The sequence below is a fragment of the Cebidichthys violaceus genome, unplaced genomic scaffold (assembly GCF_023349555.1).
Source record: "Cebidichthys violaceus isolate CVI_PGR_0920_01 unplaced genomic scaffold, fCebVio1.0.p SCAF_124, whole genome shotgun sequence".
Taxonomy (NCBI): domain Eukaryota; kingdom Metazoa; phylum Chordata; class Actinopteri; order Perciformes; family Stichaeidae; genus Cebidichthys; species Cebidichthys violaceus.
This window is the reverse complement of record NW_027176290.1, coordinates 149942-171105: the sequence shown is the minus strand read 5'-3', so window position 1 is coordinate 171105 and position 21164 is coordinate 149942. Positions and strand designations below refer to the sequence as shown.

General features: G+C 44.8%; 1 protein-coding gene across 2 annotated transcripts in view; it reads left to right on the top strand.

Annotated features, from left to right (window-relative positions):
- The window catches only part of fgfrl1a (fibroblast growth factor receptor like 1a), a 48368-nt gene extending 34064 nt beyond the window's left edge, over positions 1-14304 (top strand). For both annotated transcript variants that reach the window (XM_068706925.1, XM_068706926.1), the window contains 5 exons: positions 3472-3549; positions 7179-7499; positions 9599-9771; positions 9872-10052; positions 10330-14304. In XM_068706925.1, the coding sequence (XP_068563026.1) occupies positions 3472-3549; positions 7179-7499; positions 9599-9771; positions 9872-10052; positions 10330-10763 (1187 nt within the window). In that variant the 3' untranslated portion in view covers positions 10764-14304. The remainder of the gene's footprint in view (positions 1-3471; positions 3550-7178; positions 7500-9598; positions 9772-9871; positions 10053-10329) is intronic.
- Positions 14305-21164: the final 6860 nt, after the last annotated feature.

The following is a 21164-nucleotide window of genomic DNA, read 5'->3' as shown; positions in this document are numbered from 1 at the left end:
GATGAAAAAAAAAGAGAGGAATGAAAAGAAACAAAGAAGAAAAGAGGCAGAAAAGTGAAATGGAAAGCACACGTGTGAGGAGAGAGGGAGGTGAAGGTTCCAATAAGAGAAATACGAAGCTCATAAGTGACAAAAGAAGGGAATTATGGGAGATTTGTTTTAAACACTGTTGTCCATATATCGGAGCATCGGCGGTTCGATCCCCCGGCTCCTCGACTGTTCCTGAAGTCAGTCAGCCTTTTATCTCAGACTGTCCCATCGTTGCACAAATGTGTGTGAATGATGTCGTGTGAAGCGATTTGTCAGAAGACTAGAAAGGCGTTAAATGCAAAGTCTTATTTACCTTAACTGCAAATTGTGGACTTTTTGGGGGGGGGACATTTGGCGTCTTCACGTGTAGATGGAAATCCTCTCACATCTTGTCCAAGTAGGACTTCAAAGAGGAACATCTGGGACAAGACAAGATGAACATTAATCACAAACATGTGGTCCAAAAAGCTCATCGTAAAAGTTGTTTTTTGGCCCTGATCCGAATCTTTTAATATTGGGGTGGCTGCCGATGGCCGAGTCCAATGAGAAATTATGAAATATGCATCATTGAAATAACAGCTGTAGCTTACTTCTATCCGACACGCCTTATTTTCCACAAGCTACTTGATCCGAACACTGAAGGTCCTGGTTCCAAAAGATCAAAGTGTCGGTGTGAGACTCCTGAAACGCTGCTGGATTTGTTGGAACTACAGAAACACTCCACTCTGAGCGGCGGTGAAACAGGGTGGCTGAGATAACGGCCTAAAAAATGAGAAGAGGCTACTTGGATGTTTTGCTCTTTGCTGATGATAATCGGGGAATCTGTGTAACCTCAGTGTCCAAACTCAGAGTCACGGCCAACATACATTTTCACATAGAGCTTCCATTATGTTATCGGTTATTAACACTGTGAAAACGCTCGCTTATACTCGCCTTCATGTATTCCTGTGTGTGTGCGTGTGCGTGTGTGTGCGTGTGTGTGTGTGTGTGCGTGTGCGTGTGTGTGTGTGTGTGTGTGTGTGTGTGTGTGTGTGTGTATTAGTTGTTGTAATCACCGGCCAAAGTATCTGGCCGAACATTAGAAGGTGGAACGGGATCAGAAGAAAACTATTTTGTTTATTGAAAACATGTTTTCTACTATGTGTGTGTTCAGCCACCCCCCCGCCCCCCCAAAAAAAAAAGAAAACCTTTGCACTCGTATAAAAGAACTACAGAAAGGTGTAAAACTGACTCTGCTGTCAGGAGCTGTTTCTGAAGCCAGGACGTCTAACATGCTGACAGTCTTGTGATTTGCAGGTTTTGAAAGATACTGTTACAGTTTGACTCTGTAGAAGACCAGACTTATAGATATGTATGACAAGTTATGTAATAACACTATAGTTAGTACACATTCAGTTTGCTCTCTGAACATCTTTGGATGTAAGCTTCCTCTTTAAAGGAGTAAAGTGAGTCAGCTGCGTTTAAAGACAAGTTAGTAGAATTTGTCTCTGCATCAGTATCACAATATCCAGCTGCTGTACATGTACATGTTTTGAATTTTGGTAATACTTTGATGCCTTGGATGCACGGCTGCACTGTATGGCCGGTGGAAGCGGTCCAGCCCCCCCCCCCCCCCCCCTCCACCAGGCCTGGGGGAGGGCTGGCTAGCTGTGAAGAGTGCTAAACCGTGTTCCCCCCTTTAGATCAGACCCCCGTGCCGCTGGGCTTCAAACGCGCTGCCCCCTTTTTCTCAGAACACGCCGTGCATGTGGCGGGAGGGGAGGGAGGGAGGGAGTGGGGGAGGGAGGGAGGTGTGAGGTGCAACGGGAATACCCGCACCTCGAGTTACCACTTAGTTAAATAACGCATGCACCCGCACCGACACACCCATACAGGAATTCACCTCGCACTCTCTCGTGCGCGCTCACGGGGCGGCCTGCCTGTGTGCTATTAATACCGGCCCCCAGGATGCAGAGTCGAGCCTCGTATTTGCATTTCAAATGCATCATCCAAACCTAGTGATGCTCTGAAGACGTTTGGCGGCGCATTAGACGCTGAGCTTTCAGGTGGTCTTCTAAAATCCGTGTTTGTACCAACATGCAAGAGGAGCGTGTTCCTTTACAATCACGCACTCTCACGTATTTACCGCAGGTGGTCCGAAGCCTGTTTGATTCTCTCTGCTCTTTCTTTCCATAACTAGCATCAGGCTTTGGTTGAAGTTTTCAGGTTCATGCCAAGTTATCCACCCCCCCCCTCCCCACACATATTTTGACAGACCTCATATTGCTCTGTATCAGCCCTCCTCCCCCGTTAAAGGGCCCCTCGGATACATTGGTTCCATCTTGAAGCGCTCCGCAGCGTGAAGGCTCCGACAGATGTTTGTATCTTTTTGATAATCAATTTGGGAAGACATGTTGAGGGAGGGAAAGCGATACGCCGGCGTGAGAGCAAAAGCAATATGACGCCGTGGAATATGATAGAGGCACGTACAGTAGGACGCCATTCAAAAGAGAATTTTCTCATAAGATCATCTTTGAGAAAACAAATGTAAGAATTCCTCATTTAAGATGTTTTCGGCACAAATTGATGACGTTGCTTTCTCGATGCTATGGAGTCAGGAAGGAGTCATTTTAGGGTTGAGGGTGGAGGCATGTAGCGATCATTTCACAGCTTTCTTCACCAGCAAGCCGCAGCAGCAGCAGCAACGCTAGAAGACAGACAGACAGACATGATGTTCTCCGGTTGGACGAGACATTTGAAATGAGTGGTGGGTTGTTGAGGGCAGAGTGCAGCTGGAGGGAAAGTAAGTCTTCGAAAGCCAGAAGTGACTTCTTTCCCAGTGAGTTGTAACACCTCGGTCTCACCTTTCCACCAGATTTTACCTGCTACCTGCAATCCAGATGTGCACTATAACGTCGTCATTTATAAATGTCTTTGACTTTAAGTGATGCGGACAGCGTTTCGGGACTCTTTGTCACCTGGTGCTTCATGGAATCCTACTTTTTACCTTCACAAAAACTGTGTATTCTTCAATTATTTTCTTTTTTTTTTTGAAAGCGATAACAGGGATGCTCCTGCTTTCTACCTCCCTAGATGGTAACAACCTGCATCCAGTTTGAGAGGGCGGGCCAATGTATCACTGAAATCTTAGAATTTATGTGCGTATGAACGAACCATCACACCTCGTGACCCCTGTGCTGAAACAGCTGCATCTTATGAAACAGCTGTCAGATGCTGATAGAAGACAGACAAAATCCTCCCGCGAAATAATCCATCCTAACTCCCATACAGTCCACGTCTCCTTTCTGTAGCACAGAGACCCGGCATTTCTGTGTGTCTGATGGTTGGAGTTTGCTGCATCGGGTCTCTTTTGTATTGTATGTTACTCAAAGATCAACTAACGACGCTTTCTCTCTCTCTCTCTCTCTCTCTCTCTCTCTCTCTCTCTCCCTCCCTCGCCAGATGACTCCAGTTTAAGAGGTGGAGCCGGGACGGCCAATGGTGACTCCGAACACGCCCCGGAGCTGGCCGGAAAACTGGGTAAACCTCTCGCCAGCGTCTCTCTCGTCTCATCTCTGCACTGCGGGCGTATAAACATTTGAAAATGAGAAGGAGGCCTAGGAGGGACACTTCAGATGGCTGGCAGTGTGTAACATTTTAAAAAGCACAGTAGCAGATTGTGCAATAAACACCTCGCACACCGTGGCCCACACACAGACACACGTCGGGGTGTTTGTTTGCTCAGATAATTGGCTCTGACAGAGTTGAGAGCAGTCTATTTGTGTGAGGTGTGATTTGGTGGGACGCATTCCTTCCCCCCCCCCCCCCCTCCTCTCGCCGGTCACCCCGCCATGTAACTTAACCCTTCTTTCTTTGCTTTTTTTTGTTATCCTTATCCCCAGTTCTTCCTCTCTTTCTCTCCGTCAGAAACGCTCTCTCTCTCTCTCTCTCACTCGCACTAAAACGTCAACAAACATTTACTCTCTTTGCTTTTCCGCACACATTCTTTCTCTTTATTTATTTGCCTCATTTCTGCTCACACACAAGCCAAACGCACACAGAGTTCAAACCAGCTCTAGATCCCTTATGTGTGCGGACGAGGCCGGCGTGGTAACGCATTTTAACACATTAAGTGACTCCAACTGGACATCAAGAAAATCAATACCACATATCAGACCTGTGAGTTACGCGTGGAGCTTCAACGTGGAGCCAGTTAGCCTAGCTTAGCAAAAAGAAAAGCTGGCTCTCTCAAAAGTTAGAAAAAAATCAGCCTCCCAGCACCTTTTAAAGTTTGTTTAATTCATTCACAAACAGAAATGTAGAGATAACGTATGTAACTATAACTGCTGCAGCGTCTCAGCTGTTGCTGATGCTCCTTATAAAACTACAAGTTGTCTGTTTTTAACAACTTAAACCATATCTGTGGTAAGCTTTAGATGAGTTGTCAGGTGTATTTTTTAAACCAGGCTAGCTTTTCTCCCCCGCTCCCAGTCTTTATGCTAAGCTAGGCTAACTCTCTCTAGCTGCCACACTTAATGCAGACGTTGCAAGTGGCATCGATATTCTCATCTAACTCTGAGAAATATAATTCTAATACTAATGTTAACGCTAAACCCAAATCTAAACTAATCCTGTCAAAATTACCTCTTTTACCAAAAAGCGCCGCGTCTGAGAATCCAACCTGTAAACCTCGAGGCTCTCTCTCACACACACACACACTCTCACACACACACACACACACACACACACACACACACACACACACACACACACACTCTCCCTCTGTCTCTCTCGGACACACTCTCTGATCAAAGGCGGTCGGTCGGAGGGTCAGCAGTATTTTTACACTGTGAAGTGTGGCGTTGAAGTGGCCCCTGAGACCCAGAACAAGCCTGCCCTTTCGGCCCGTTCTGGCTCTCACCTTCTCGCCTCTTCCCCTCTCTCTATCGGCGCTCTCTCACTTCGCATTCTCGCCGTGTTTTTCTTTCATTCCACCTCTTCGTGTGCCCTCTCCCTTACCTTTTTTTTTTATTGTTTTAACTCCATCTCTCCCTCTCTTTGTTCTCAACGTCTCCGCCGTCACTCCGGTTTTATTCGTCTCTTTTTAGCAATCTGTCAGTCTGTGCGAGTTAGCCTCACGTTGAACTTCTCTCCGTCTCTTTCCATCTGTTTCCTCCTTAACTTCTGTTTGATTTGGTTCAACTTTGACAGTATAAATCAGTTCATTTCACTTGCACTTTGCTGTATTTGGTTCCTTCTCCAGTCTCATCTTCAGCCAATAAGAGTTCAGCTGCACTTTGCTTTGGCTCCTCGCTCCTCTTCTCGATTCAGCTTAAGCCCTCCAACTGAATTTATGTAATCATCAGAACATTAAAGTATTAATCACTTCTATTTATCCTCCACTTTATGTTACATGTAATGACCCAGTCCGGTCACAGTTCAGCTGTAGTAGCTGGAGGGGGGGCGGGGGGGCGGGGGGGGGGGGGGGGTGTTTGTTCTGTCTTCCTGTCCAGCTTCCTGCCCGGACTGAAGAGAACTTTAGTCCACCTAGTAATGTAGCCGCAGTAAAAAAAAAAAAAAACGTCACATAACTCTCCCCCTCGTTTGTTTACCCAGAGCTAGAATAATAACTACGTCCGAAGAAAGAGGCGCGACTGCGGTAGCTCCAGGGAGATTTATCGCCCCGGTTGATGGCTATCTGCTGCGGCCAGAACGCGAGGGCCGTAAAATCAAGCGCTCCTGTGAATGATTTCCTCTCCTCTCCTCCCTACTGGATGGGTTTGTTCCCCCTCTTTGATCTGCGTTCACTGACTCGCTGATTGTTTTTTTTTTAAAGCGAGATTTACGCGTGTGAAGAGATCAGGGTTCCTCTAAGTCAATTAGTCGACGAATCGGCCATTTTTTAATGCTTTTTTTTTTTCATGTTGAGAGACTTCTATGAGCACTAGAGTGGTGCTTCTCTGTGGAGACACTTAAATAAGCTCATCAATTAGATGGGACTTGTTTTGGACGACGTGTCTTTGAATGGCAGGATGGGGTTAAGCCGTGCAACTACGTGGAGGGATGTGGCTGTTTGAATAGGTGTCTGTGGTTAACTGTCCATTTAGTGTTTTGTGAAGGAAAGGGTTTGCGTGAACCAATGGATGGTTTGGTGCGATGCTAAGTCGCTGTCTGGCTTTTTATGACTCGTGCACAGATGTTGCGTTCATGACCGGATATTTACAGTGACGTTACATCGCTGTCTAGCGGTTCTTTTACGGCGGGATCTTATGGATGCGTGATTCGAGGCCAAGTTTGTGACTTTTCTTTAAGAGGCGTACAACCCTGAGGCCAGAGGTGCCGGATCCATATAACATAAGGAGTCTGGTGTGTGTGTGTGTGTGTGTGTGTGTGTGTGTGGGGAGGTTCCCGGTCATGTGAGTAAGTCTTTTGTGGGAGGAAAGGAAGTGATTCAAACATTTTTCTTAAACAAACAATTAGGTGCATTACAGCAAATTAGGTTGTATATACCGAGAGGCACGCTGCCATATGTTGTTACAGCACAACATGGAATTCCTGGCTCTGCCTGTCACGATGACCTCAGCCCGCCTGACGCTCCTCGCACCGCGTAAAGAAACGTCCGCCTAACTAAGTCGCGTTCGTTGCTGCAGACGTGCTGCACGCATAAACTGAAACATCAGGTGGAGCAACAAGGGTTTAAGGAATAAAATGCACAGAAAAAAACAAGTTTTTATTCATCTAATGGCAAAAAGATGTACTTTTCTTGAGGTACAGAGAAAACACGAACATGCCTCGTGTCTTAAAACCTCTCTGAACCGTCCCTTTGATCGCCCTTTACGTCTCATAAAAGTCTCATATAGGAGCCTTTGATGAGCTCCGCCATCTTTACCGATCGGCTCTCCTTCCCCTGGTTTGAAGAACAGAACACAGCCTGTAAAAATAGAACTGCTTTGTAAACCGTTGATCTTCTTTGGTTCACTCCTTTCCTTTTGTTCCCATCTGCAGCCGACAGAGAGCGAGAAAGTGATAATTATCTCTTTACATTCTAGCTTTTATCCTTTACATGCTGCGTGCATATTCCACAGGCAGCCAACATCAGCGCTTCTTTCCCAACAGATCTCTTTCTGTATTTACAGTTTCATTTCATTTCTCCCTCTCTCCCCTCGCAGTGCGTCCACGCTTCACCCAGCCGTCAAAGATGAGGAAGCGCGTCATCGCTCGCCCAGTGGGCAGCTCGGTGCGTCTGAAGTGCACGGCGAGCGGGAACCCTCGGCCCGACATCGTGTGGCTGAAGGACAGCCGGCCGCTGGCGGACGAGGACGCTGGAGCCGAGGCAGCGGCGGCAGGAGGAGGAGGAGGAGGAGAAGGGAAGAAGAAGAAGTGGACTCTGAGTCTGAAGAACCTGATGCCGAAGCACAGCGGGAAGTACACCTGCCACGTGTCCAACAGAGCGGGAGAGATCAACGCCACCTACAAAGTGGAAGTCATACGTGAGTTACCGCGCAACCGGACGCTCAACCTCAACGACGGAGATCGGTTATTAAATGTTTTTTGGGGTCTGGAAGAATCGGTCCTGAAGCTTCCTGTCCCAACAGAGCAGGACAGATTAATGCCAACTCCAAAGTCTGTCCAGGTTTTTCTAAATGTTCCACCATCATCGGTCTGATGTGTCTCTGATCCAGTTTATGTTGGACTTCTTGTATTGGTACAAAGAGGCGGAGCTTTAGGGACGTTTTCAAGCTATTCTAAGGCAAGCCCGCAACTCTTGTTTGTGCGGTCCAAAACAGTCCAAAACGTAGAAAAGACGGAAATCCTCAAATTAAAGCTTCTGGAAAAAGCAAATATTTATTATCCATTGAATAATCCACTCATCAATTTAACGTTTCAACACAACATTTAAGGGATTTGACATCCAAAACAGTTTAATCTATGTGTTGTATTGTCTCTTTAGAGAGATTATGCATTTACACATTTAAAACCACAGGGAGGAAAACTCAATTTGAATGTCTATTATTTAGCTTTGAATGCTATAGATTAATAATAATAAAGTCTTTTCAGGTATTGTGGTTGGTGCCCACATGCACCAGTGTGCTGCTCTCATGAGTCGCACCAAGTATAGAAGTCCTGAATAGCGTTCACTGTATTGATCATCACCACCAGGCTCAGCAGGCAAGCGAGCGAGGAGTTTTTCCAGCAGTTTGGAGAGCGAGAGTGAGCCAGCTGCACTTTCTGTCTGAAAAAAAAAAAAAAAGGTTGATTTTTTTTCTGTTGAGAGCTGAATGTGTGCTGCGATGATTTGTGAGTGTTTTGTGATGCATTAGGTTGTGTCGGACGGCTGCAAAAGCTGTTTTGACGCAGGATGATTTAACGTTAAGCCGTTTGGTCGAGTTGAATGTGTGTGTGTGTGTGTGTGTGTGTGTGTGTGTGTGTGTGTGTGTGTGTGTGTGTGTGTGTGTGTGTGTGTGTGTGCATGCAGTGAAATGTATGTGACTGCATGTGATAGCTCTGTTGAGAGCCTCAGACCGGCTCCTTTCTCGTTTACTCTCCACATCTGTTGTACGTTAAAGTACAGCTGTAGTCTTTCCTGAGAGACACAAACAGAAAGGAAGTAAATCCAACCGCTTGCTCGCGTCTGTCAAATGTGACATTCTCTCTATCAGCAGAGATTCACCCGGCTGTCAGTCATCCACAGCTGTTGGAGTGAGTTGAAACCAGTAGATCCCTCGCAAAACATATAATCCGTAAGTAGAGATACCAGAGTGTAGTACATCATGGACACACTGCAATTCCTGAATATGATCTTGCTGACATGGGTTTGCACCTGCTTGACAAAGCACTCAAAGTAATAATTATGACGTAAATTAAATGCATTTATCCCCCGCACCATTCGGCATCCCTCCTCCGTCCCTTTTTTCAGCTTCTCTGTTTAGGTGTTAGCTGAGTTCTGGCCGTGTTTGTTTGCAGGTGCGGTTTCTTTGCATTTCATCGAAGGCAGCCAGCTAACCAGATGTCTTCAGGACATGATGTGACTGCAACATTTTGTTCAAGGTTTAGTCATTTTGAACTTACATAAAGCACCGTGAGCCCTCAGGAAGAAGAAGAAGAAGAAGAAGAAGAAGAAGAAAACAGTGCAGCACTGTCACGTAACACTACAAACGCAACAGAGACAAGGAAGCCGGCGCTGCAAAGTGTCTGAAGCGTACTCCTCAAGTAAAAACATACACCTGCTCTCTTTTCTCGGGTTTCGTTCTCGTGAGATCGTATTAGCAGATACTAAAAAAAAAAAAAGGAGACCATTGAATGTCGGTGGCAGGTGTGTTTATTCTGCTGTATAAACTGGGGAAGAAAAGGGCGGGAGCTGGAGATAAGGCATCTGTTTGTGTTCCTGGAGCAGAGCGGGAGGATGTAGGTGCTGAATGCAGCAGACACTGTTCAAACAATGCTCGAGAAACCAGATGATGATAAGGTCACGGGGTCGCGGAGTTTCATTCAGTTTCAAATAAATTGAACGAAAAGAGTTTCAGCTGAATTTGACAATTTCTTTGTCAATATTAAATATGCTTTCTGCGGATGTGTCTTCTTTCTTCAGAGCGTACCAACTCTAAACCCATCCTGACCGGCACTCACCCCGTGAACACCACAGTGGACTACGGAGGAACCACGTCTTTCCAGTGTAAAGTCCGCAGCGACGTCAAGCCGGTCATTCAGTGGCTGAAGAGAGTGGAGCCCGGTGACGAGAACAAGTTTAACTCCACCATAGAGGTACGGACACATGCGCCGCTGCGGGTTAATGTCGTTTTTCCGAGGCAAATTGGACCGAAACTGATGGTTAACGTTGCACTTTGTGTGGTTTCATTTAAAGGTTGGAGACCATCGCTTCGTGGTGCTGCCCACGGGGGAGGTGTGGTCTCGTCCCGACGGATCCTACCTCAACAAGCTGCTGATCACCAGAGCCAAGGAGGAGGATGCCGGCATGTACATCTGCCTGGGAGCCAATACTATGGGCTACAGCTTCAGGAGCGCCTACCTGACTGTGCTACCAGGTCAGAGCGAGCTAACGTGCTCACATATAGTAACATATAGTAATCATACGTAATCCTCTGGTGTGATATACCGGAGAGGAAGATACTTGTTCCTATTTCCTACAAAAGTCCAGCAACAAAATGAGTCTTTCTCGGCGACTTCATGTTAGCAGGAAACAAAGCGTGTCGCTCCGTCTATCGTCTGACCAGCTGGTACCATGCTAGCTTACAACAACCAGCTGACCGCATCTCATTTCAGTCGTTTTCCTGTTGTCACTTTCTTCTCCTCTCTTCGCAGATCTGAAGCCCCAAATCAACGCTGTCCCCACGGCATCGTCCCCGAGCCTCCCCTGGCCCGTCATTATCGGGATACCCGCAGGTATCGCCTTCATCTTAGGCACCGCCCTCCTCTGGTTCTGCCAATCCAAACGCACCTGCTCCTCCTCCTCCTCTTCCCCTTCGTCGTCCTCCGCTCTTCCCGCCGCGCAGCGTCTGCCCGCGGCCAATCGCGACCGAGCCGGCCCGACGCTGCCCCCTCAGCCGGCCACCGGGGACAAAGACTGTCTCTCGTACGAGGACTACGTCGCCCATCAGCAGCTGCTCCTGGCTCAGGGAGGCGCCGCGTTGGCTCCCAAGGTCTACCCGAAGATCTACACGGACATACACACGCACACGCATTCGCACGTGGACGGGAAAGTGCACCAGCACCAGCACATTCACTACCAGTGTTAGCGCGCTTTCGGTGCCGCGCATTCACATGGACATGTCCCCGCGCATGCAGACTCATTCACAACAGTCCAAACAAGCTGCCGACAAACGGAGCGAAGAACACGGAACAGCAGCCTGCACCCGAGAGACCCGTCAGAACCACGGCGGGGTCACCCAACTCTGCCTCACTCTGCTGCAGCAGCCACGTTATTGTGTGAACACAGACTTATTCAACACACCAACAATGAAGAATGTAAAGAAAGAAGACAAAGATTCTTATTTTTTAGGGCAAGTCTGGAAGCCGATCCAGAGAAATCTACGAGAGAAAAACCCCAAAACGTGTTTTATTCAAAGCTTTTTCCTGTACTTTTAAATCTCTCCTTTTTATTTTATTTTAGTGCTTTGGACACAACCACAACCTCCTCAGTAACAGTAAAAAAATAGCCTTCGCTACAAAGGCTCCAACTATAGCTACTCATGTATATAGTGGAATACGATTATATGGCATTTAGCGCGCTACTTCATCCTGGGTGATCTATTACGAGAAATATAGCATGTATGTAATGTAATAGCTTCATTTCAGAGTATATATCTCAGGCGTCGGCCCAACTGAGCCATAAATAACAGAAATCAAACAGTATCCACACACCCTCTGCAAAGGATTCAGGCATGCTGGTTCTTTTTGCTTCTGCCGGGCCGACCGGCCGTTCTGATGAATGTCCAGCTGCTACCTGGGTACTGTGTGACGTCGCAGTACGACTTCAGACTGCGTCAATCTCTCTCCGTAGATCGTTTTGAGAAGCAGCTACAGTACAAACGAGGAGATCTAAGTACAGCTAATGTGATTCTTTTACTTCCTGGAAGTAAGGAGTCATTTCCTGTTTCAGGTTGTTTGACGCTCGCCGACTTAAAGAAGAGAGAGAGTTCTCCTCCGTGTCGTACGTTCAACCTCTTATTAAGCAAACGGCGCAGAGGGATCCTCAACAATGCCTCGGCGTGAAGCGGCGCCTTCTAAGAAGCGTTTCCAGACTTCACGGATCACTGTCGGATCATTGGATATGTCACAGATTCCTGTTAATCTCTTGTGAGATTTAGAGGACATAAAAGAGAGGAATTTCATCTTAAACTCTTTGACTTTAAGTCCTCGGGTCTCCTTCCGAAAGCGCTGCACAATACGACCTGAGGCTCTTGTTAGGAAGCAGAGGGACTCGTCTGGTGTCTCTGGTTTATACCTGAAGAGGTAAAGCTTTGGGTTAAGAGCTGCCTGCTCACCTGCGGAGCTTTCTGTCAGCCGCTAAAATGGAAAAAAACGCTGCATCGAAACACGTCAGATGCTGAAAAGGTCAAATTCAGCTTTAAACCGACACCGATATCGCTACCACAAACATTTAGAGACATATATTCTACAAAAACGTTCTAACATGTACTACAGCAGTACCTGCTGTCCAGCTACAAGTACATCAACTGCTCTCAGTGCTGTATAATGACAATACATTAGAATAATAACTTGATATATACAAAGAGAAGTCTGCGTTATTTAAATCTGTATGTTTCCATTCACTCGTCGGCAGATTTCCTACTAATTCTATCGACGTTTTCAATGATGAGATGGATTTTGGGTCTCGTGTTTATTGCCTTTTCAAAGCCCTGGCGTGTTGTTTGTAGTTTTGTTGCATCTTGTAGAGCTGGGCAGCTGAACCCTTCATAACTCTTATTAAATGATTGGGTTTGGTCGAATTCCCGGCATCGCTGCTCCTGGCTTCATCCTCAGCAGAGGTCTAATCAGACCACATTAAGTGAACACACCTGTGTGGGCGTTCAGAGCCTTTGATCGGTGAACAGGGAGGTCACCTGCAGCTGTTATGAGTGAAGCAATTAGTAGACTGTATAAATGATCCTGGAGAACGCTGCTTTCACAGCCAACACAAGCTCTAGTTGGAGAGCGTGGGTATAAAGTAATGGTCAGCTGTGCTGGGTGATTATAAGACCCAGAACCGGAAGGTGTGAGGGAACCACAAAACCCCAAAAGATCATGAGGAAAATAGGTCTTTAGGGTATAAAATGTGTTTCCACTCGCACTAAAATCCAAAATCTAAAGCTTACTTCTAAAAATGCAACAACTAAAGCATCAAATCATCTGCAAAACTGGTGAAATAGAGTATTGGGTTCATGCACTTGAATGATCTGTTAGTTCTTTCATTCAGCACTCTCACGCCATGTGACGTAACGTAGCGGTGGAAACGGCGGGGCGACTCCCTCCGGAGATATATAAATCATAAAAAGAACGCAAAAAACATGAAATACGAAAGAAAGTGTTGGCTCGACGTGTCGTCGATCGCTCGAGCGTTTCTCTCTGCAGACCTTCGACAGGACGGAGCACAACAGTGAGAACTTTACAAGTGTGTGTTTTAACAAGCGTGCGACGGGAAGTGATATATTGAAATCACCTGGGAACTCGAGTTGCACATGTGGTCGTTCTTAAGCGCGGGTTGTTGCACGTAAATGTTTAAACTCAAAGTAGGAAAATGCACAAACATATACACACGGATACTTCCTCTATGCCCAACTACTATTCAAGCCTCTCCAATATTTTGCATCATTTTTATGTCAAGTTCTTAGTGTTATTTCACCTTCTGAATGAGGAGACTTTTAATAAGGTGGAGCCTATAAAACATGCATCCTTCAGATCAGATGAGACACACACACACACACACACACACACACACACACACACACAGAGACATATTCAACTATATGAATTAACATGTGCATCTCAAGCCCACAGCAGCCTGTGATCTTGTTCTTTCCCACAGTGTCCTCTCTTCTTTCCTGTATAACAATTCAAATACATATAAAAGAACATCAGATCACAAAGAATAACATCAAAAATGATCTCCTCGCCAGAAACAATATGAATACAAGTCTTGAAATGTGGCTTTCCCTCTTGACATGTTGTTCTTGTCCTCCCATCTTTTCTGTTTTGAAACATCTGGAGCGTGTCCTTTCGTTTTTCATTTTTTGCTTCTAATGTTGGAGTTACGGAAAAGTGTCCGAAACAGTTACGCTTTTCCTCGACCGGCGCTGTGTTTTTCCGTTTTACAAGTGAAACCCAGTGTAGTTTTATTGTGTCAAAGCTAACCGACTGCCAGCAGAGAGCCCGTGTCTCACCACTAGCGTGAACACGGAGCGACATTAGCGTAGTAAGCGTTGGATCATCTAGTGAGACTGTTTCGGCGACACATTGGCCCTCTAAACATTATCGATACTGAGCTGTCTCAAGATTCAAAAAAAGAAATTGTGTTTCTAATTTATGTTTTATTTTCATATAATTGGGCATTATACTGCATGAGTGGATTTTGTGTTATATAAGTAATAAGCTATGTAGCAAATACCATGTTCATGTCATTGTAAGATACTGTATTTATACGTACGGACGGAATATACGAAATTTTATCGATAATCTTTGTATCGACAATCTTGTACAGTCTATTGTCATTTAGGTTAAAAATGTTGTTTTTCCCATTGTAATCATTTTATTGGTGCCATTAAAACAAAGTTAAATCTACACCTTACAGTCTTTTATTTTTAACAGTAACAATATTTGCAAGACAAGATGTTTATTTCCGAGTGTCTATCAATCAATTTTCTGCCTGTTTCTGACGCATCACAGAAAGAGGTTCCAGCCCAGTGCAAAACCTCTCAGTGCCATGGGAATGTTTTTTAAGTGAGTGTCCTCTAAATAGTTGCAGCCCTTCGATTGTGAGAACTGCAGCCGGCGTTTCATCTGTCAGCGTGTCCGTCTGGAGGGATGACGGATGGACAAGCGGTGCGTGCGGACGGAGGGTGTGAAGGCCCAGCATCTCGCTCTGCCTCTCTGACTCATTGAGGGAATAGAAGAACCCTGCTGAAAGGACGGGGCACTGCAAAAAAAAAAAAAAAAAAGGGTGGAGGTGAACACAGGGCAGGGAACGGAGTAAGACGATAATAAACAGCTTAAAAGAGGACTCTGTAGGTTTTTAGCAACATGTTACGTGGCGCCTTTCCAGTTCTTCGACTTGATGAAGTTGAAGGTGGTGCTTGAGTCGGTCTGTTGAGCGTTTGTGGCTGACAGCGCAGGCGTTCGTCATCCAAGACGTCTTTACTTCTGACGTAGCTCTTTGACCTCCAACAAGCAGTTTTAATCACTTTTTTTGGGGGTGCCACTTGGGAGCAGCAGAACAAGCTGTAAACACAAAATAGAGCAATTCATTAATTATGTTAAAAAGTTGATGAGGCTAAAAAAAACCTGTTGCCTATTTACACCTCCAGCAGGCGGAGAAATTGAGGAGTTGAGTCTGCGCTCAAATGTGCTCGGTTTCCACCAACGTGTGAGGAAAATATCTGACGCTTAAGATGCTAATTGTTCCAGCTACAGTCTGATCTGTACAGCATGTCAGAGAAACATGACAGCAAGAACAAAATCACCCTGTTGAGTCGACATCCTATTTTGTCACTAAATGTTCTGCAACTGTCTTCATCATTCTGAAACAATAACACAACAGATGTTGAGGATGACTCATTGTCACTCCTGCCACCTAAAAACAGCACAATCTGACTATTTTGTTAACTACTCAAAATTTGAATTTACTAAATTAATGTTTTGCTGAAAAATCTGCTATTTTTAAATCAGAATGCCATAAAGATCTGTGCTGCTCCAACTGCAAATCAGGGAGTTGATGACCAACAATGATCAGGAAACGTGGTCTTCAATACATTAGGCCAACAGAGGAGCATTTACTCAATTAGTAGTAGTCGTAGTCGTAGTACTCGTAGTCGTAGTCGTAGTCGTAGTAGTCGTAGTCGTAGTAGTCGTAGTAGTCGTAGCCCTGAACAACCCCAATGACAATGTTAGAGTGGTTATATATATATATATATATATATATATATATATATATATATATATATATATATATATATACCTACTAATAGATCTTTTGCTCCACTGACTTGAAGGTCCAGTCAGAGAGACTTTAGAGCAAATGACACAAAGTTGACGGTATTTTAAAAACGTGAAAGTTTCGGGGTCTTTGAGCACAACATTTGGGGCTGGAGCGTCTGGAAACAGGGTAAACCTAAAACAGTAAAGTTGCAGGAAATATTCTTAAAACAATGCACAGAAAGATGCTAAAACGCTGGATTCAGTAAATGTTGGGAGGCTGCAGGCATTTATTCATATAGCTTCATTTGAACATCACTTTTCAGAACAAAATATAAAAGGCAGTTAGATTAAAAGTCTGTTAAAAAGAATTATTTAGGAGCTAGATTAAACTTCCCCACTTTTCATTGAAAATGAATCAGACATCACATACAATGGACCGGACCCTCCCCCCCCCTCATGTATTGGATGTTTGGACCAACGCAGGATCATTAATATGGAAACACTGTTTAAAAAACAAAAGTTGAAGATTGAAATACAAGGTTTATGAGCCTTGGGGAAGGAAAAGAAGTTTGAGAAAAGAAACCCTGAAGAAATACAGAGGAGCGAAATCCCTCACAGGAATTTGTGGTTTTGATGTTGTTGCAAAGTCAACAGTTACTCACAACTACATGATCTAACCCAGGGATTTACAAATCCAGGATCCGCTGGATTTCCATACATCTGGTAAGCTTCACTGGCGATAAACAAATAGTAGCGGTTGTGTAGGATTTACAGCCGTGACAGACGGACTACACTTGTGTTTGTGTGAGTTAAAACTGTCCGGATAAAAGGAAGTGTCCAAGGCAAATATGTTTTGTTTAACATTCTTGACATTCAACTTTCATTCTTTCCTTATCTTAAAGTTTATAGCCTGCTTCTCCTGCTTCTTTTTCTGTTCCCCCGGTGAATCTGATTGACTTGAAGAGTCGAGGGGGAGGAGGACAGTCAGAGGAGGGAAAGATGAAGAGAAGCAGGGAGGAGGAGGACGAGGAGGAGGAGGAGGAGGAGGAGGATGACACAGAGCTGCGCCGCTGACAGATGTGTTGAGAAAATGGAGAGGAGATCAGTGAAGAGTGTGGAAGTGTCGAATGAAACGGGAAAAAGAAATGTGCAGAAACGGGAACGGAGGAAGAAACGTCACAGAGGCCCGATAACGTCTTCATTTGTCATTTGGATCCTTGGATGAAGTTTATTGATGTTAAAATTAAGAAATTCTGTACTTTTTTTTATTTCTAGGAATAAATAACAATCTTTTAAATCTAACAATGCAGTAACTTTTAATTTCCCATTAAAAAACGAATCATTCTCTATCTAGCCTCTGTTTAACCAGGTGAGAGTCTCATTGAGATCCTACGTTTTCCCTCGAGGTCAAAGCCCAGCAGTCAACATACAGTAGAAACGTCAATAAACACATGAAATATCATGTGTCCTGTTACACAAACAAGCAGCGATGATCCTCTTCAAACAGACATGAAGTCTCAAGCGACCGTCCAAATGAATTAGGAAACAATAATAAGACACATTGTGGACCAATCCACGATGTGACCTGAGTATAGTTTCACACGGTGTGTTCTTTGATTCTGCTCTTCACAAGACACGCCGTTTAAAGAGAACCTTTAAAACGTTTCAGAACCGCAGGTTTTTATTTCACATATTAATATAAACCCATTTTAAGTGAAGCGTTTCAATTTGTCCACCAAGACGGTTGAACGAGTTTTAATAACATCGGTCGTGTAAATCATGAAACTTTATGACTTTGGCTTGTGGCATCAAAAGTCCTGAGTTAGCAATTCTTATTTATAACGTAAAGGTAATGTAATGTACTGTAATGTAATGTAATGTACAGTAATGTACACTAATGTAATGTAGTGTAATGGAGGTTTGATGGTAATTTGAAAAAAAACTGAAGGATAAGAACAACAAGACTCTACAGTATATTTGAGGTTATGTTAAGTATAACATATTAATACAAACAGCAGTGAATGAAAACAAAAATACAGACATTTATTTATTTATACATGAAATTATCTGTAGTTTAACCTTCATATTTTGTATTCTGATAAGACTTTTTCACACTAAAGTTCCAGCAGGATGTTGATGGTTCAGAGATGTCTTGTCAGAATAATGTTCTCGTTGTTTTGCAGAGATCTGTTCAACTCAAAGGAGGATCCGTAAAAAAGGTTCCTACAATTTATTTTATGAAGGAAAAATAGCAACTGAAAAAAGTCTTCGTCAGTGTGAGACTTTTTGTGAATGAAACGTTTATCTTTTTGGAGTGTGTGGTTTTGAAGGCCTTTGGGGTTCAGTGACCGTGTGGCCGGCTGAGCAGGAGGCTGTGAGGACGTCCTCCGACCAATAAGATGGCTGCAATTTTTGACTAAATCCTGTCCGCTGCCAGAGCAAATGTTTAGTCCCTTAGACCTTGAGGTCTTGCGGGACCTTTTGCTCGCTCTCAGAGGGCCCTGGTGTGCGGTTGGCTGGTTAAAAGGGTGTGAACCCGTGGAGGAGATTCCTGGGCGCTTGAGTCAACAGCAGCTGTGGTTGGTGATGAAGAGAAGCTGTCCAAAGAGCTTCTTTTTTTTTTTTCTTTTTTTTTTTTACCGGCAACTGCCTCTTCACTGTGAAAGGACGGCTCAGGTGAATGGAGTCAGTGACCATGAAGGGCTCAAACACACAGACACACACCTGGAGAGAAAACATGCACACATCCACTCATCGGAACCTGAAAGATACCTAAACACACACACACACACACACACACACACACAACTGAGAGTGCATATGCAACATGTGCACATGGAAGTTAGATGCACACACACACACACACACACACACACACACACACACACACACACACACACAGATGGGAACAACACAGACACCTGGCTGGCATTGTTGAGGCTTTGTTCTGTTTGCATACCTCTCCCTCTCTCCACTCATCCTCCACACAGCCACAAAGCCGCCATTAAAACTAGGAAAACAAAAACACACAAAAAAAAACGAGGCTAAAAGGGGGCAACAGGCGGCTTCCATCCTTCTTCCACCCATCCCTCCCTTCCATCCTTCCTCCCTTTCACTGTCTCTGTGTACCAAATGTTTACCTTCCTCCCCCCCCCCCCGTGAAAAGAGAGGGATGGAGGACAGACAGGGTGAGAAAAGAAAGAAATCTGGCAGAGGGGAAGGGAGCCAAGGCCTTTAAAGTCTGCCACAGAGCCGTGACAAAAGCCTCCTAATCTCAGTGTTGTCTTTCGGCCCCTTTTTCTCCCCGCACATCCTGCCAAGTGTGTGTCTCTCTTTCTGTCTGTGTGTGTGTGTGTGTGTGTGTGTGTGTGTGTGTGTGTGTGCGTAAGACAGAAAAAGAGAGGAAGAAAGTCAGAGTCAGTGTGTGTTACGCAAACAAGTGTGTGTGTGTGTGTGTGTGTGTGCATTTGTTTAAGAAAGTAGTAAAGAAGGCAAGACAAGTTGGTGTGTGAAAAGAGATTGTGTGTGATAAGGAAGTGTGTGGTGCACGTGCATGTGTGTGTGTGTGTGTGTGTGTGCGTGTGCGTGTGTGTGTGCGTGTGCGTGTGTGTGTGTGTGTGTGTGCGTGTGCGTGTGTGTGTGTGTGACAGGAAAGGAATCTTTCCACAGCCGTGCTGACATCACTCAAGCATGCATGGGACAGTTGGAGGAGGCCGGGCCCCTTCAAAGGCAACAGCCTGCCTGCCTTCACATGTGGGATGCCTGTGTGTGTGTTTATGTGTTTGTGTGTTTGTGTGTGTGTGTTTATGTGTTTGTGTTTGTGTGTGTGTGTGTGCGTCCTGAGGAGAGTACGAGTGGTCCAGGTCACCCATCCTCACCTGTTCCTCTTTGACTCACAAACCGCCCTCGATTCAGCTCTCTTCCGCTAAGTTGCAACAAAGCTGCCCGCCTTGTGCGTCCAACAATTCCTCGATGTCATCCTTTTCACCCTATTCAAAAGCAGCAGATGTGAACAGACGTGTGTGTGTGTGTGTGTGTGTGCGTGTGTGTGTGTGTGTGTGTGTGTCTCCTTCCTCATCCTGTCGATCCCTATCAGAGGCAGCTGTGGTCCAAAGGCCTTCACACACACACACACACACAGCAGAGGAATGCATGCTGGAGCCGTCGTGACGTAAACCAGGCTGAGGTAGACCACAGTGCCACCTATAGGCCGATCGACTCAATGTCAAGTCAGTGCAGCGCGCAGCAACTCCAACTTACCTCCATATTTTCTATAAAGTATTTCACTCTGCCAGCTGCAGAAGGAATGATTTGTAGATTTATAAATAAGATGATATATCGTGATTTCAATGTACAACATATTATGATAGACAAAATGTACATAACACCATCTATAAAGTGGTGAAACCATGTTATGCATTAAATAAAAGAATATTTGTATTTTGTTTAGATTTCAAAAAATGTATATATTCATTAATGGTGACACAACAGGATTATATTATCATCACAATACATTTTAACTGAAAGGTGACGAAGGACTATTTTGATATAATATCCAGCTGCTTCTAGGGAAAGCAAAATGTGACGTTTTCATGAAATATAACACAATATAACACCGTATCACTCCACACCATATCATATAGATTGTTTCATTTTTCATCGGCTCTTTAATCCACGAGAGGTAAAACTCTTCAGTGTGTCACAAGCGAACATAATTCTCTTCAGCTAAAATTTTTTTCTTCCTTCTAGATCATCTCATCAAGCCTCAGCTGTATCTTGCACTGCTCCAGAGACCGTTAACTATAATTAATGAGATCTATTTGGTTTATTCGTGGCTCAACAGAGGATACTAAAAGCACAGAAACATACGTGTTTAAAAAGCTCTCACACCATAATAAATATTAGGTTTCAGAGTATGCAAATATGTTAAGAAAGAATCCAAACGTGTGTCTTTTCTGGGTCCAGGTTAGGTCTTCATTAGTGGTGGTGCACTGTGAGCCTCTCTGTGGACCTCAGACAGACAAATAGCTCCAGTGTGAAATCATTTAGTTCATGTTGTGTCTTGCCTAGAGGGGATTACACTTACAGCACCAGAAGGTACACGAGTGAAATACTGAGTGACAAAGTGTGAAATCTGGATCAGATTAAGAGAGAGAAGCCTCTCTTTCACTCACACACACACACACACACACACACACACACACACACACACACACACACACACACACACACACACACACACACACACACACACACACACACACACACACACAAAGATGTAAATTGGGGGGGCCGAGAGGGAGGGAGGGGTGGACAAGCTGTGGGAACACGCTGCTGAATAATTACTACTGACATCAGAATAGTTTTCTTTAGCTCTCTGAAGTGGCAGGGCTCATTTGTACAGCCTGGAGGCATGCAGAGGTGTGCGTGTGTGAGAGAGAGAGAGAGAGAGAGAGAGAGAGAGAGAGAGAGAGAGAGAGAGAGAGAGAGAGAGAGAGAGTGTGTGT